This window comes from Rhipicephalus microplus, chromosome 3, assembly GCF_043290135.1.
Source record: "Rhipicephalus microplus isolate Deutch F79 chromosome 3, USDA_Rmic, whole genome shotgun sequence".
Lineage (NCBI taxonomy): Eukaryota > Metazoa > Arthropoda > Arachnida > Ixodida > Ixodidae > Rhipicephalus > Rhipicephalus microplus.
Window position 1 is genome coordinate 98,232,552 of NC_134702.1, and position 14,369 is coordinate 98,246,920.

Sequence of the window (14,369 nt, forward strand, 5' to 3'; positions counted from 1 at the left end):
CACGCACACACTAGCTGGCTGCGCTAGCGCTGACGACCGACCGACGGCGGCGCGTCGGCGGCCGGTTTCGAAACTACGTCAGAACGCGCGCGCGGCGCTACGTGTTGGAGGCCGACCAGTCGACGTCGCAGTAGACCCCTGGAGAACAGCTGCAGCTGTTGTTATGGGACTCGCGGCGAAGCCGCTGCACGGCCTCATCGCGTAACAACAACTGACGGGCCCAGTCGGGGTAAGTGCCCTCGCTATCTTTCGAAAAAAGGTAACTGGCGTTGCAGCACATTTACGGCTTCGAAAAACAGTTCGGACAGGTAGGCTGCTGCTGCAGGGTGTCGTAGAAAGTGCAAGATCGATGGAGCGGCCCTGGTGGTGGTGTAATGATGCGTGCAGGATCGTGGTGCGGTACCGTAATGCGTCGATTTCGACGCCTTTCGTGTGTTCTACCAGGCTGCGATTCAACTGAATTCGCCGTTTTGTATGTCCGCTGCACTGTGAACGTCGCTGTCGGGTCATCGCAGGAAACTGTCGTTCGGAGCTTTTGTATCGCTGCTTCGAAGATTGGTGTAGTAGTGCAGTTTTTGTTATGTTTGCTTTCTAGCACGTCGCTACGTGACGTCCTGTGTGCTTGGGAGCTTACGGACACTTTATGAGGCGTCACGGAATGGCTCTCGATTGGGGCACTTCCGCAGCGAGTCGGAAACGGCATATCGAGCAGCGCACCGACTTGCTGCTGCGAAGCGACCCGATATCCCGTTCCGTTGTTGCGACGACCGTTGGAGCGTGGTGCGAGCGTGAACAATAGATTTTTGTCGCTTTCCCCGCGCCGGCCGGTCGGTGCAGGTCGGCGTGGGATATCCGCCCGAGTGGGCTCTCTGCAAGCTGGTTTGCGCCGCGCCGAAGACACTCGAAAACGACGCGAGGGAAGCCGTCAAGTAAAACACACCACCACGGTTCCACACGCGCCCGCCCGCTGCTCGTACATTTATAGAAGGCTCCAAATAGGGGCTTCACGAAAGGAAGACCGCGAGGATGGATCTTGGCCCGCGCTTCTTTTGAGCAAAATGCCAATGCTCAGATACAGCATGCGGCTGGCTGCAAGACTGCGTGTGGACTTCGACTTAAGGGTCCACTCTGTACTGTAGGTACATCAACGCCGAATGCACTCTGCACCGAGTTCATACTGCCGTTGACCTGCGCATCTGTAAGAGCTCGGGTGCTTATCTGCTGCCCATTTCTTGCATCGCGAACAATGCAGCTCGTTGTCCCGACATCATTACGCCATGGTCGATCGCCTAGCGCGTTGCGCGAGCTCGCGGAGCTGGTCTTTCCCCTTAAGAGATTAGGCGCACGCCGTCGCGCGATGTACGTTGATAAAAATCGCGCCTCAAATGTTGGTTTTCCAGTCGCGGCATGTGCGCGCGTACTGGGGAGGGGGGTTAAAATTGGCTCGGCCGTACGGCGTGTGATGACCCACTTCCGCGTTGCTCTCTACTTCGCTTTGAACGGTGCACGCGCCATCGGCCAGCTAGGTGCGCACAGCTGCTAGAAATGCGCCGAGCTCCCCCGCACCAAGCGCGTGCTCTTCGGTGACGCGTGGTTGCTCGGCTTTCGCAAGCGCGAGGAGAGAGAAATGGTCTAGCGCGCCGCGCTACTCCGAGACAGCAGCAGCAAGGCATGAGGGGTTCTCCCCGGCGACTCGATCCTTACACAGCTGGATCGTCGCCAGCATGCTCGACTCCTCCTCGCCGCTTGGACAACAGATGGGATGATCCGGTTCTCCCGCACCGTGGTTGAGGTGGTCGAAACACTTAACAGCGCTCCTTTTTTTCTCTCATTCTCGACGCGACTGCGCGATCCTGCCGCCTGAATTTTAGGTCCGTTCCCCTGGCAATTACACAAATTGTGATGGGCCGCTGCCACTGATCGTGGACCCGATTCGATCGTGATTGCGCGCGCCTTCGATCGGGGCCATTAAGTAGCCGATCGCTTTCGGTCGTGACGTTCGAATAGTTCATTTCCATTTAATCTTACCGCAATCTTGAGCAGTGAGCGTGTGTTTATGGCGCGTGCATTTTGGGGTGCGCGTGCACTAAATGTGCCCATAAGCACAGCACATACGGGCCGTGTATTGCAGAGCATCGGTGATCCAGAGCTGTTGTGCAGTAGCTCACTTCTGAAACTAAACCAGTGGTGCACCAACATCGGTACAGCCCGTGTGTGGGAGGGAGGGGGGAGTGTATCCCACTCCAGGAACCACAACAGCGTTGTGTTAAAGAAGTCACTATGCTCTTGGCTGATCGTTCTGCTAGTTGCAGACAATTAATGTGTAACATTGTTACGATTGCAGTTCTATTGTTAAGATTCCAAAACATTACATGTGACATACGAAGTGGTCAAAAAAGCAATGAGACTGAGTTTGTGCTTACCGAAATTTCTAGCTTTTTCAAGCAACAATGCTATACTCTTCACAGTAAGTTCCCGTGGGCAGCTATACACCAGCGGAGTCTTTCTTCCCACTCTTTGCAGCAGCACCGGAAGTTTTCAACGGATTCGTCAGTTTTTTTTTTTATGCTCTCCAGAGTTCTAAAAAGACGTCTCTTTAGGACATATTTTAATTTCAGGAAAAGGAAAAAGCCACAAGGACTCAAATCAGGTGAATAGGTGCTTGAGGAACCACAGTGGTAAGTTCTAAGGTCGAAACTTCACTGGTGGTAAGGGCCATGTGACGGAGGGCATTGTGATGATGAAGCTTACACTTCTCTGCATTGTCTGGTCTCGAACGAATCACTCTTTCGCATGATCAAGTCGTTTGTCAAAATTTGATGTGCGGTAAAAGTGTTTAAATTTAACTCTGCAGACATCATCCTTATTGTTAGTAGACAATGTGATTTCACAAGAGCCCTTACATATTCAGCGTTTTCCTCAATTTCTGACGTTGCAAGTCACTCAGAGCAAGGTTCATCTTCGTTTTCTCGGTTTTCCAAAAATGGTTGTGCCTGTGGAAAACTTGTGCTCTTGATAAACAATGGCCCGGCCGCGGTGGTCTAGTGGCTAAGGTACTCGACTGCTGACCCGCAGGTCGCTGGATCGAATCCCGGCTGTGGCGGCTGTATTTTCGATGTAGGCGAAGATGCTGTAGGCTCGTGTACTCAGATTTGGTTGCACGTTAAGGAACCCCAGGTGGCCGAATTTTCAGAGCCCTCCACTATGGCACCTCTCATAATCATATGGTGGTTTTGTGATGTTAAACCCCACATATCAATCATTCATCAATCAATTGATAAGCTATGTTCCCCATATGCGTATTTCTACTTTTCAGAACTGGCACTTCCAGGTTCACAAAGTTTAACACAAGACTTTATGGCACATCGCTGCCCTGAATTCTGATTCTCCATTTCTGTAACTGAAAGGACAACATCACTTATGGCACTGTAAATACCATTTTGTTCGCTGTATGGAGTTGCAACCCGTACTGAGGAAGCGAAAGGGATTAACAAATCGCTCTAGCACAAGCCATTAGACTGAATGCTACGAGATCACCTGCAGTGTTGCCAGTCTCATTACTTTTCTAACACACCTTGTACAGCTATAGTAATCTTAAATATAGTAAACATTGAGACTGCACTTTCAGTTTGTACACTGCACATATTTGTGATCATGATGCTCTTTTTTTTCCTGTTTATAGAAAACAAACATTCTGTGCATTTTCTTTTGGTGCCTAATTTAATATTTATTTTCAAAGGCATAGACAGATGAGTCTAGACCAGGGAATGGTTTAGGTACCGTGTGCGAGTGGACCAATTGATTGAATATGTCACTGATATAACATTGCTTTAATGACATCATTAGTACCAGTGGAAGCTATTCGTCATGCAGATCATGTTCTCTATGTATGGTATGATTAGGAATAGATTGAAAGAAAGTTAGGCTAGTTGAAAGGAATTCATATCTGAAGAAGGTGTGGCGTTAAAACACGGAGACAATAGACTCTTTTCATAATTGGCCAGAGCGCTGCTCTGCGCTAGATATTTTCCCAAGTAATGGCGGCACCTGCCATGCTTAAACGGAGTCGCGGTCCTATTTGAAACTGCTGGAGCTTGCCCACTATGTGTGTCTATATTCTGCATGTTCTCCCTGTAGCAATATCAAGAGAGGCAACTCGACATTTCTCACGTCATAGTGCAAGCAATCCGCACTTGAACAGGCTGTTCGCAGCAAGTGACTAGCCGCCATTAGTTGTTCATACTGCATAGCAAGAAAGCTAGCTTTACAGTATTGGAAAGGGTCCACTGAGAGAAGAGATTCGGACATTAATAATGCCGAGTATCAACAGAAAGGTTTCTCTTTCATGGAAAATAAGGTAGACTCAAAACTGGGATGCAGGAAAAAAATAAGTTTTAGTTTAAAAAAAAAAAGCGATATAGCTATAGCATATGAAATGCTATTGAGAGTGCCTAGTTTTCTGTAAGGCTGCAATTCTATGTGCCCTGTCATGTACCAGTGCCACATAAATCAATGAATGCACGTTAAGCCACTTTTCCAAGCTGCAATTATTCATGGTGCCCCGTGACTGCATGCCTACAGCTACATATATGTATCTAATGTTCTATGTAGGGTGGGCACATATTCATGTTTTGAATTCAGATTGAATAATATTTAATCAAATGACTCGATCGCACTTTTCATTAGCAAGTATTCAAGGCTTCTAATAATGCAAAAAGATGAATATCTAAAATTTGAAAAACGTCAATGCTGCAACTTCGTTGGCGTTGGCGGTTAAAACTTTTCCTAACATCATTACAGGGTAGGCCTTTCGTCAAAACTTTCATCAATAGCCTAGATCAAAAGCAAGCACAATTTTTTTTAAGGACGCTATATGATTTCTGCACATTAAAAAAAAACACAGAAGAATGGAACTATGTAATCACAAACACAAGGAAGTTTAAAACTATATCATTTAAGTGTGCCATTCCTTAATAACACAGAACTGATTCTTAAGAGGCATACCAGCATTGAAAATTTAGCAGCTTTGTTTGCTAAGAACTTGCTGAAGGGCCTTTAGTCACGGTGCCTTCTTTATGCACATCAAAAGGAACTGATGCTCACGACACTCAGTGATCTGAGGTTTAAATCTATTTTCTGCACCATAAGTGTATTCCATCAGTCACAGGCTGTATAGCTGTTGTCAGTAGAAATTACTGATTAATATGCTCGCAAAGACTCCTCATCACAGCAGTTAAAAAATCAGCTGTTATGCTTGAAGCCATTAAGTCATCGATCTGTTAAAGAAGGCCAGTGAAAAGTCTGGGAGACTGCTAAATTGCGTCGAAAAATAACCTGCATGCTCTGCTCACACCTCATAGTCGAGAGGTCCAAACATACTTCAATGAGCCCTTGATAACAGCAAAGGGTTATCCTTGGGAATAGTGGAAAGAGCATGAGGCTATTTTACCCCCTTATTGCCAAAATGGCATTGTTATACCATCTCGTTCCTGCTGCTGAGGTATCCTGTGAATGCATGTTTTTGACTGCTGAAAACACCGTGATATCATAGTGAGAAAGCCAGAAGCCAGGTCGTGTGGGAAAGCTTCTGTTTCTGCACGACAGTTTGTAGCCCTTTGCTGGCAGTCATCACACGATATGTACTCGAGGACATGAGTGGATTTCATTTTTGTGTTCTTTGCTTCAATTTTTAATAAAATCTTTTGTATTCCTTCCTATATTTTGAGACACTATTTGGCGATTTTGTGCTGTTTGAGATTGAATACTCCTATTCACACACCCCTAGTCTTCTCGTAAAGGAAGACTCGAGGAGACAGCACTACTAACTGCTGAGGTTTATTGGACATGGTTGCAGCATAAATACCAATGAACAAGAAAGAACAAAGGACACCATTTTCTCCCTTCTTGTACAGTTTATTGCACATACACTTATAAAGTTGTAGCCTGCTATAATATGTATTATAGCAGGCTGCACTGCAATGGGAGGATATGATCAGTTCAAGATTTTACGAAACGGTTAAAACTTTCTTGCTGATAACGCATAAAGTTGTAATTGCAATGAATGAAATTTCAAAGTTCAACTACAGCAGACTCTTAGTAAACAAAATTGCTTTATTAAATTGTTGAATAAATGTAACTGCTCATAATATAATTGGTTTTGTACTTGAATTCTGCATCCCTCTTTATTTCTCAAGAAAAAAAAATAAAACACATTCTCCTGCTTCCTTCAGGTTTTGTTTAACACGAGTGTACCATAATTAAGTAGTTAACTAATCACTCTATGGTAAATATTGCCATCCACACAATTTAGTTGGTGACATTACAGTGCTTGTCTGCTTGCAATTGTACATGGACACTGGTTTTAATATACAGGGTGCCTCAGCTATCTTTAGCAAGAGTTCAAAGATAAGCTGCCACTATTTATGACATCACCAAATGCATATGGCTGGCTATTGCTTGCAATGTGTCACACTCTTTTTGGGCTTATTCTTGATTGCCTAATTAGGCATGTTTAATTACCTAACTTTCAAACCAACAAGGCTTGGTAAAAGATCACTATGAGAAAATTGTATATCAATTGACAAAAATGCCCGATTTGACAGATTCTAACTTTCTGTGTATTAAAGGGGCCCTGAAACACTTTTTCAAGTAACTATGGAATGAATTCACTGGAAGAGCTTATTGCCTCACGAATTCAATGCTGCAAAAATTGTAAGAATTCGTCCAGTGTGAGTGGAGTTACAAAGGTTTGTTTCGTGCTGCAATTTCATTCTCTCTTCTCTCGTCTCGATGAAAGCCCTAGAAGTTAAGCAGGGAGGGACGCCAGGGTCACGGAAAAAGGTCACGCGCACCTCATGACCTCGAGCACTTTCTTCTTTTTTTTCTTCAAATGCGCGGCTTTTTCGCGGCTTTTTCAGTGCGTGGACAAGTGACGGCCTCTCGCGGCAAGCCCTGTAACACCGAGTGCCCCATGTTCAGATCAGCCAATGGCTGATAGATGGGCTTACTACATGTGATTTTTGGGCTTATTAGTGATCTGTCGAGAGAAGAGAAAGCAATTTTCAGCTGACTTTGATAATTTATTGTGAATTCCAGGCTGTATACTGTGCTATAATATTTGGCTCGCATGTTGTTAGAAGCCTCTACTACCGATCCGCAGCGTTTTCTGGCCATGCTCAAAAAGTGTTGCAGGGCCCCTTTAAGTATTGGTGTTTTTCTGCTTAATACACTTGCCCACAAAATAAAAAAATATATACTATGTTCAGGCTGTCTTGCACTGCTCCTAAACGCTCCATGCGAAACTAACCATTGTATTTAGCCAGGTGTGCTGCTTCAACAGGGCAGCTAGAATGGTGATTGGTGTCTTTGTGGTGACATTTGCCAGCGGTAACACAAGCGATAACCATTGCATATGCGTATCGCTGTTATGAACCGCTGCAAGGGAAGCGTACCATTTTTGCACAAACGTTAGGGTAAACTGCAATCACAGGGCATATAGGCACGCGAGCGGGCATGTCACGAGGTATTTCTTTTGTATTTTGTGAGAATCTAGTAAGCAAAAAAAAAACTAATACACAAAACTCTAGAAAGATAGAAACTATCTAATCGGAGATTTTGCAGACTGATATACAACTTCCTCATAATTTTTTGCCAAGCTTCGTTGGTACAACAGTTCGGTATTTAAACATGCCTTATTAAGCAACCAAGAGCCTAAAAAATAGTGTGACATACTCCAGGCAATACTTAGTAATGTGCATTTGGCCGCATCGGAATACTTTTAGAAACTGGCCATGGATAGCTGGGGCACCCTGTATAAGTCATGAATCTTGTGAAGACGCACTTTTTTTTTTATGGTTTAAATGAACAGCCATTTCATGCCTTCAAGCTTGAATATAACTGGAAAGGCAACATATTTTGTCACACAGTTTTGAGAGCAATTCAAAGCTCGTAGATGTCATGTTGAGCATTCGTTCTAATTAGATACAGCTTGGGAACCCACTGGACAGTGCACGTAAACTGAGAAGTGTGTTGTAAAGCATTTAGAATTAATAGTGTGAATGAGTCTTGTGCATGTCTTATGGATTTTTATTTGTGTAAGTAATGTCTGCTCCTTTGGGTAATCTGTCTTAACGACTAGAATTTTGTTGTCTCATCACAGGTGGCTGCTAGAATTTCTGTTCTGTCTAAAGACAAATTCAAGAGCCATCACACAAGAATGATGAGTTGTCTGTAGGCTGAACTTATTAAAGCACTCACCTGCTGCTGAATTGAGGAAGGCCTGACATTGAAAGGAGAAATAATATTCGCAAGGGCATATTGAGTGATTTTTGTAATGTTTCTTGCTGCTCCTTATGGCTATAGAAGGTAAATAACAAGCTGATGAAGCAAACGGTAATTTGACACTAGCCACTTGCACCCGATTTGTTTCCTATGTTCCTGCTCTACTGGCCTGTGTACAACTTCACAGCAATTCACACTGTAGGATTAAAATATCACAGTATATTGAATCGAGCTGGCATCAAAATAACAATTCATCGGGGATATTTCCATGCTCTCATCGTATCGTGCCATAACAAGTCTCAATGGGATGCAGTTTTGGTAAACCATTATTGTTTTTTTTTTGGCAAATATGATTTTGTGTTAGATGAAATTGTTCAGTACAGTGAAATCTGTAGCCATGTCTGTGAGATCTGTGATATCAGTGCGATACGAATATGTGCTTATAAAGGAACTATATTTGTATATCCAATGCAACTACATTATGTTGAAGTATTTGCTTGTTATTGCCCATTCTTAACTGGTATTGGTGGTAACAGATAGTTCCATGGCATATTGCCTAATGGGAAATTGTAAAATGAATAAAACAATTGTCATTACAAAACATTACATGTGGCCCTTGGCATTGGTGTGAAGACAAAGTGTGGGGTGCACCATCTCGTGAAGAAAGAACCTCTTTCATGCCTTCGTTTGTTGAACCAGTTTGCAGTTGTAAAGCAGTACGAGAGACTATGCAGCACTTTCTACTAAACTACAGTTGTCTATTGAGGTAATGAAGTAGTAATGTAGGGTACCAAAGTGCTGCGCATCAATGTTGGCTTTGGTAGTGTCTGTAGTGGCTTTGTTCGTATGCCATTCTTTTAGGTTCGTAGCTTTAAAATCACAGGTGCAAAGGGTACAACGCAAGCTCTTTCTCTCCAATGTTTCTAGCTATAAATCTACAAAAGTAAATTTGATTGTTTGAGGGTTCTCTAATGCAAACCTAAAGGGACCCCGAAACGGTTCTGGCAATTTTGTACAAACACATTAAGCTGCAAGACCAAGTCTCGCCGCAGATCGCGGGAACCGGCCAAACGTGTTTTCAACCGCCCGTTCACAGAGTGGCATGTTCTGGTCACTTGACGTCACTGTGGCCGCTGATCTGAATGGCTCTCATGGGCTGTAGAATGCACAGAAGTAAGATCAGTTGGTAGAGAGGCAGCACCTGTCAGAGCAGATATGAACTAGTCCCCGATCTTCGTATCTGTTGCCAGATGGCGTGCGTGCTGCCGGGCGCACTGTGTGATGGCCTCTGAAACTGCACGCGACCTGTTGGCATGCGGTCTTGGAGGCCTAGACTGGTAAAAGCTCAAATCGTCGAGTGGGCTCATGAGAGCTCTGTTATCGCCAGCGTGCCTCATAAGAAGGCTAGGCAGTGGTGAGAAAGAGGGTAGGATATAATTGCTCGTTGCGGCCTTGATACGCGGTGTGCCACTAAACTTGTGGTTCAGATGGTTTTACTTTTGCTTAAACGCTGACAAAACTTGAAAAAACCATTTCAGGGTCCCTTTAAACAAACTACATATGTGTTCTTACGTTTAACCTACAAGAATTTGATAATTACGGTCTAAAATCACACATGCTACCTCTTCTTTCTCAGCAACAAAGTGTCAACGAATGAGCTCAAACGTATGCTTAGGCTAGTTAAACTAGTTCATACTTAAGAAAGACTGAACTCATAGAATCTGTATCTGTGCATCTTTGTGCCTGTACAGTCTTCTTGCACTGTTTTCTCTCTCTTATGTCACTGAATTGAAGCAAGTAAATGCTGCAAGTCAGGATGTGGTATACCCTTCCTTGCCTTCTCATGCACTCATTCCTTTCAACAGAACCCCGTTATGGATGTAACAGCACAGCTTTAAAATTGCAGGTGTTCCCGAGGGAGGCAGTCGTGGCACCTGTCTCGGGTGGCTGTGCGTGAGAAGAGCCATCTCGAACTGCCGAGATGACATCGTCCACGCTTGTCGAGACAGTGTCTCTCAACTACGAAGACTTCAGCGAGAACTTCCTCACGTGCAGCACTTGCCTGTGCACTTACGATGGCCAGGAGCGCAGCCCCAAACTCCTCTCCTGCTCCCACACAGTGTGCCGCAGCTGCCTCGAGCGCCTCGCCGCTGCGGCCCGATCCCAGGTGGGAAGCCATCTGCACATTGCTTTGCCCACTTTTCTGTGAAGCGAAGCAGTTACATTATTTTTAATATACATACCCCAAACGGCAGTATTACACATGCACAGTAATGTTTTTTTAACTTCCTATTGAGGTCTTCATTCATGAAGATAAAAGCTCACGTAACTTAAATGGCATAAGGAGGAGCAGCAGAATAGTTTTTATTCTAATATTAGACTCCATTGGCAGAGTAGGAGCAGTCAATGGACTCCGTCAGCGAGCAGTCAACTTTTACAAAGAGCAATGCCTCCAGGTCCACGAGTGAAACACAACTTTTCCCACTGGAGCAAGCGGAAGCAGAATCTATTTTTCCAGTGATGAGTTGCGTGGAGTATCTTGCATAGTTATTCCATTCCGCCGTCGAATTCCCTCTCGTATGGGGCAGTTTGAGCGTCACTATCACTATCTGATAAATTGCTCATGCAAGAACATCATTCTGACTCAGAGCTGTGGCTATCGAGCAGTAGAAGCAATGCCACACGATTGGCAGACTAGCCCATGTCGTTCGCCATTACCGGAAAAACAAGTGACCACTGGTGGCGCCCCCAGGCAGGCAAACGTGTTGAAGGAAGTGCGTCGCCCAGAATTCGAGACCACTCTGCCGGTCCTGGCAGAGCAAGTTTTCCTGCTCCAAGGAGTGACTGCCGCTCTCTCTGAATCCACTCCGATTCTCCCATGGAACACTTGGCTGCTGCCCTCACTCTGTCAATGGAACAAACTTGCTACAAAACGAGCAGAAAATCTTGCTCCATCTCCACCTTTGAAATTGAACATAAGAGAGCACAGTGTTCTTTCAAGGTGAGCGCCCTCCTCTAGCTATCCGCAGGCCATAGCCATCTCTCGAGTCCTTTCTGCTAGGCCACGCTGGTTCTCGGATAGCTTGGCCTTCGACTGCTCCTCGAATATTGCTTGAATGCCTACGATGACAGGTTTTTGTAGGAATTCTCATACCGTATGACATAGGGTATCTGGTACATCACAGTACATCCGAATCTATTCAGGTTTGCTTCGTTAAATTTGGGGAATTTGGATGCCTTGATCATAACAATTGGTTTGCAGTATTCTGACAGTTACTGCCACTTCCCTTGTTAGGCTCAGGTGAGGTGGCAAACGAGTTCTTTCTAGCCTGTGGTGTTGTAAAATATCACTGTACTTTCTTGAAGCATCGTCTTTACTCCTTAGCACATCCTGTAGGAATGCCCGGTAGACATGAGCTTGAGGCATACACAGTTTTTTTAGTGGACTTAAGTTTTATAAGCCGCTGATAACTGAGATGAGCTTTTCTTCTTTATACAGTTTCTATGCAAACAGACCGTTTTAATGACCGTAATGACTTTAGGCAGAGGAATAATCATTATATGCATTTCTGTCGGCCGCATTAAGTTGAATGTCATATATGTTTAGGACTCTGTAGCTTATCTGTTGCGTTTGGATGTTAAAGGAACACTTAGGTGAAACAATGAATTGGTTTGGATTGGTAAAGTGTACTCTGAAAACTCTAACGTCGTTAGTTTAACTATCATATCTCCTTTAATAAAGGAAAAAAAATAAAGGCCAAAGTTTAATTCCTAAATTTTGTGCCGAAATTCCCACATGTGACATCACAGATTTCAAAGTGTACTTTTCATATTTTGGCAACATGCACTCAATGAAACTTGTTAATTATATGGCTTACTCAGAGGTCAATGCACTTCATTTTTACCATCTAAGAACTATGTAGGACCTAGTATGCACCGTCAGAATTTATGTCATCACAGCGTTTGGTGTGTGAATTTCAAAGTGGCGTCACCACCCACTTTTTTTTTATTTTATACTTTTGTCTCCTCGCAACAAACATAGTGTCCTTGGTTTTGTAAAATAGTAATTTAGTAATTTTCTCTTTAGTGTTCCTCTAAACTTGCTAACGTTAATCACTCTGATTCTCTGCTTTGCAGCACGAGGGCACGCTCAGGTGCCCCATCTGCCGTGAGGCCGTGCCTCTACCAGAGCCCGGGGTTGGCGCACTGCCACCCAGCTTCTTGGTCAACCAGTTGCTGGACCTTGTTGCCAGCCGGCGTCGTGAGGTCGTGCCCAAGTGTGCCCTCCACCCCGCAGGACCCGAGTTGCTCTTCTGCGAGGCGTGCGACCAAGTGTTCTGCTCCACGTGCCTCGGTCCCGCTCACGCAGACTCCAGTCACACAGTGATCCCTTTCTCCATCGCCGTCAAGCGCATGTCTGAGATACTCCTGTACAAAGTGAGTTTCTGAGAGCTCCTGTTGGGGGACCTAAATAGCACGTGGTCATTATGATCGAGAGATGGTACAGATGAGATATTATCGGCTTGTGCTGTTTGACTAGTTTGGCCACACTGTAGGCAAGCATTCAGCTTTATTTGTGACCTTTCGTGGGCAAAAACAAAAGAAGAAAATGTTGGACCAGAAGCGACAAGGGCGGTAGATATTTTCGAGACTCAGACAGGCAAAAAGTGTGAATTCACTGAATTTATCGAGCGGAGCAATTGGAATAAAGCAGCTATCAAATACATCGAAAACACAGCAAGCCCTTCAGAAATTTAAGATTTCCCTAAACTAGCGGAACGTTTAAGTCAGCAGAGTGTGAGCTATCAAGAGTCTACCGTGGTTTTTTTTTGTGTGTGTGTGTGTGTGACCGTTGTGCTAGAGCATCTTGTTATTCCCTATATTCCTGTAAAAATTTTGCTGTAATTATCATGTCCTGATGCTTAATATGTGTGAAAATAGTTTTTGGTGTGTGTCACACATAGCTGCTCCTTTACACATGTTTGTCAACGAGCGAAGCTTGTGAAACTTATCTGGCTCCTTCATTTTCTGTTAACTGAAAGTGTTGTGCATTTAGCAGAGCATAGTTATAGCCTTACATAGTATTAAAAGGGGTCGGGAAAGGATTTGAGGGTGAGAAGGAGATGCAAGGGTGAAGCATAGCATAGAAAAAAAGAGAAATAGAAAGATAGAAAGGGCAAGAAAAAAATAGAAATAAACGGATGAAAAATGCATAGAAAGAAACAGATACACGAGAGGAAGAAAGAATGAAAAAAATGTTGAGAAATGAAGCAGGTTGCCCAGCTCCTCACTTCCATCAGGTTTGGCACCATTTGTGCGAAGCTGCTTTTGTTTTTCATTTGTTGACGATACATGATTGTCGTGACGTTGGAGGCAAATGGCGATGTTATAGCTCACCTGACTGGGGCTCTAGAACCACTGTTCACATTCCACAACATGCCTGTTCCAATGTCTGTGATCTTAACTATGGTCTCTCGTGTTGCTGCCCACAGCTTGGGAAAAGAGTTTGCATTTCAACTGCTTGTACGGCAACAACCGAGTGTCTTGTTTTTTAAGCGCATTCCTTTATTTATTATTTTTTTTTTCATCTTTGCAGTCTCAACTGTGCCTGAGCAAACTGGATGCAGCAGCAGAGGCAGTGAGTGCCGAGATCACACAACTCGATGCTGCCGCCGAAGAGGTAACGGACCAAATCGAGGCCTCTTTTCGAGAAATTCAGGACCTTCTGGAACAGCGGCGGAAGTCACTCTTGGCCACGTTGCAGGTGGGTGAAAATTTCTTGCTGTATATTTTTTGTGTGCATCGGTACTGATTTGCTGCACCCTCGCTGTACCAAATGCAGCAAGTTGGTCAATGAAGTACACAGTACATTATTTTGGCCCTGGATGGTGCTGTATTGTTTAATAAAAAAATTTATTTAGTGCCCTGTGAAAGCAATCTTCGCAGGGTCTTGTACAGGGGTTAGTGCTAGCAGAAAAGGAGGCTATCAGATTAATGAAACGGGAATACTATCAGTCGTTGTGGTAGCTTGGCAGACAACACGCTGTGTTCCTAAGAATGAGGATGAACTTTTGATTCCTGTTTGCGGT

At 44.4% G+C, this 14,369-nt stretch overlaps 1 protein-coding gene across 2 annotated transcripts in view; it reads left to right on the forward strand.

The window, feature by feature from the left end:
* The first annotated feature begins 71 nt into the window (after positions 1-71).
* Positions 72-14,369, forward strand: part of LOC142803843 (tripartite motif-containing protein 2-like) — a 25,244-nt gene continuing 10,946 nt past the window's right edge. Inside the window, exons 1-4 of one of the 2 annotated variants that reach the window (XM_075890038.1) lie at positions 72-229; positions 10,187-10,447; positions 12,418-12,717; positions 13,877-14,044. In XM_075890038.1, the coding sequence (XP_075746153.1) occupies positions 10,262-10,447; positions 12,418-12,717; positions 13,877-14,044 (654 nt within the window). In that variant the 5' untranslated portion in view covers positions 72-229; positions 10,187-10,261. Of the gene's footprint in view, positions 230-1,711; positions 1,793-10,186; positions 10,448-12,417; positions 12,718-13,876; positions 14,045-14,369 lie in introns of those variants that run through there. The other variant, XM_075890039.1, reaches the window with a different exon arrangement.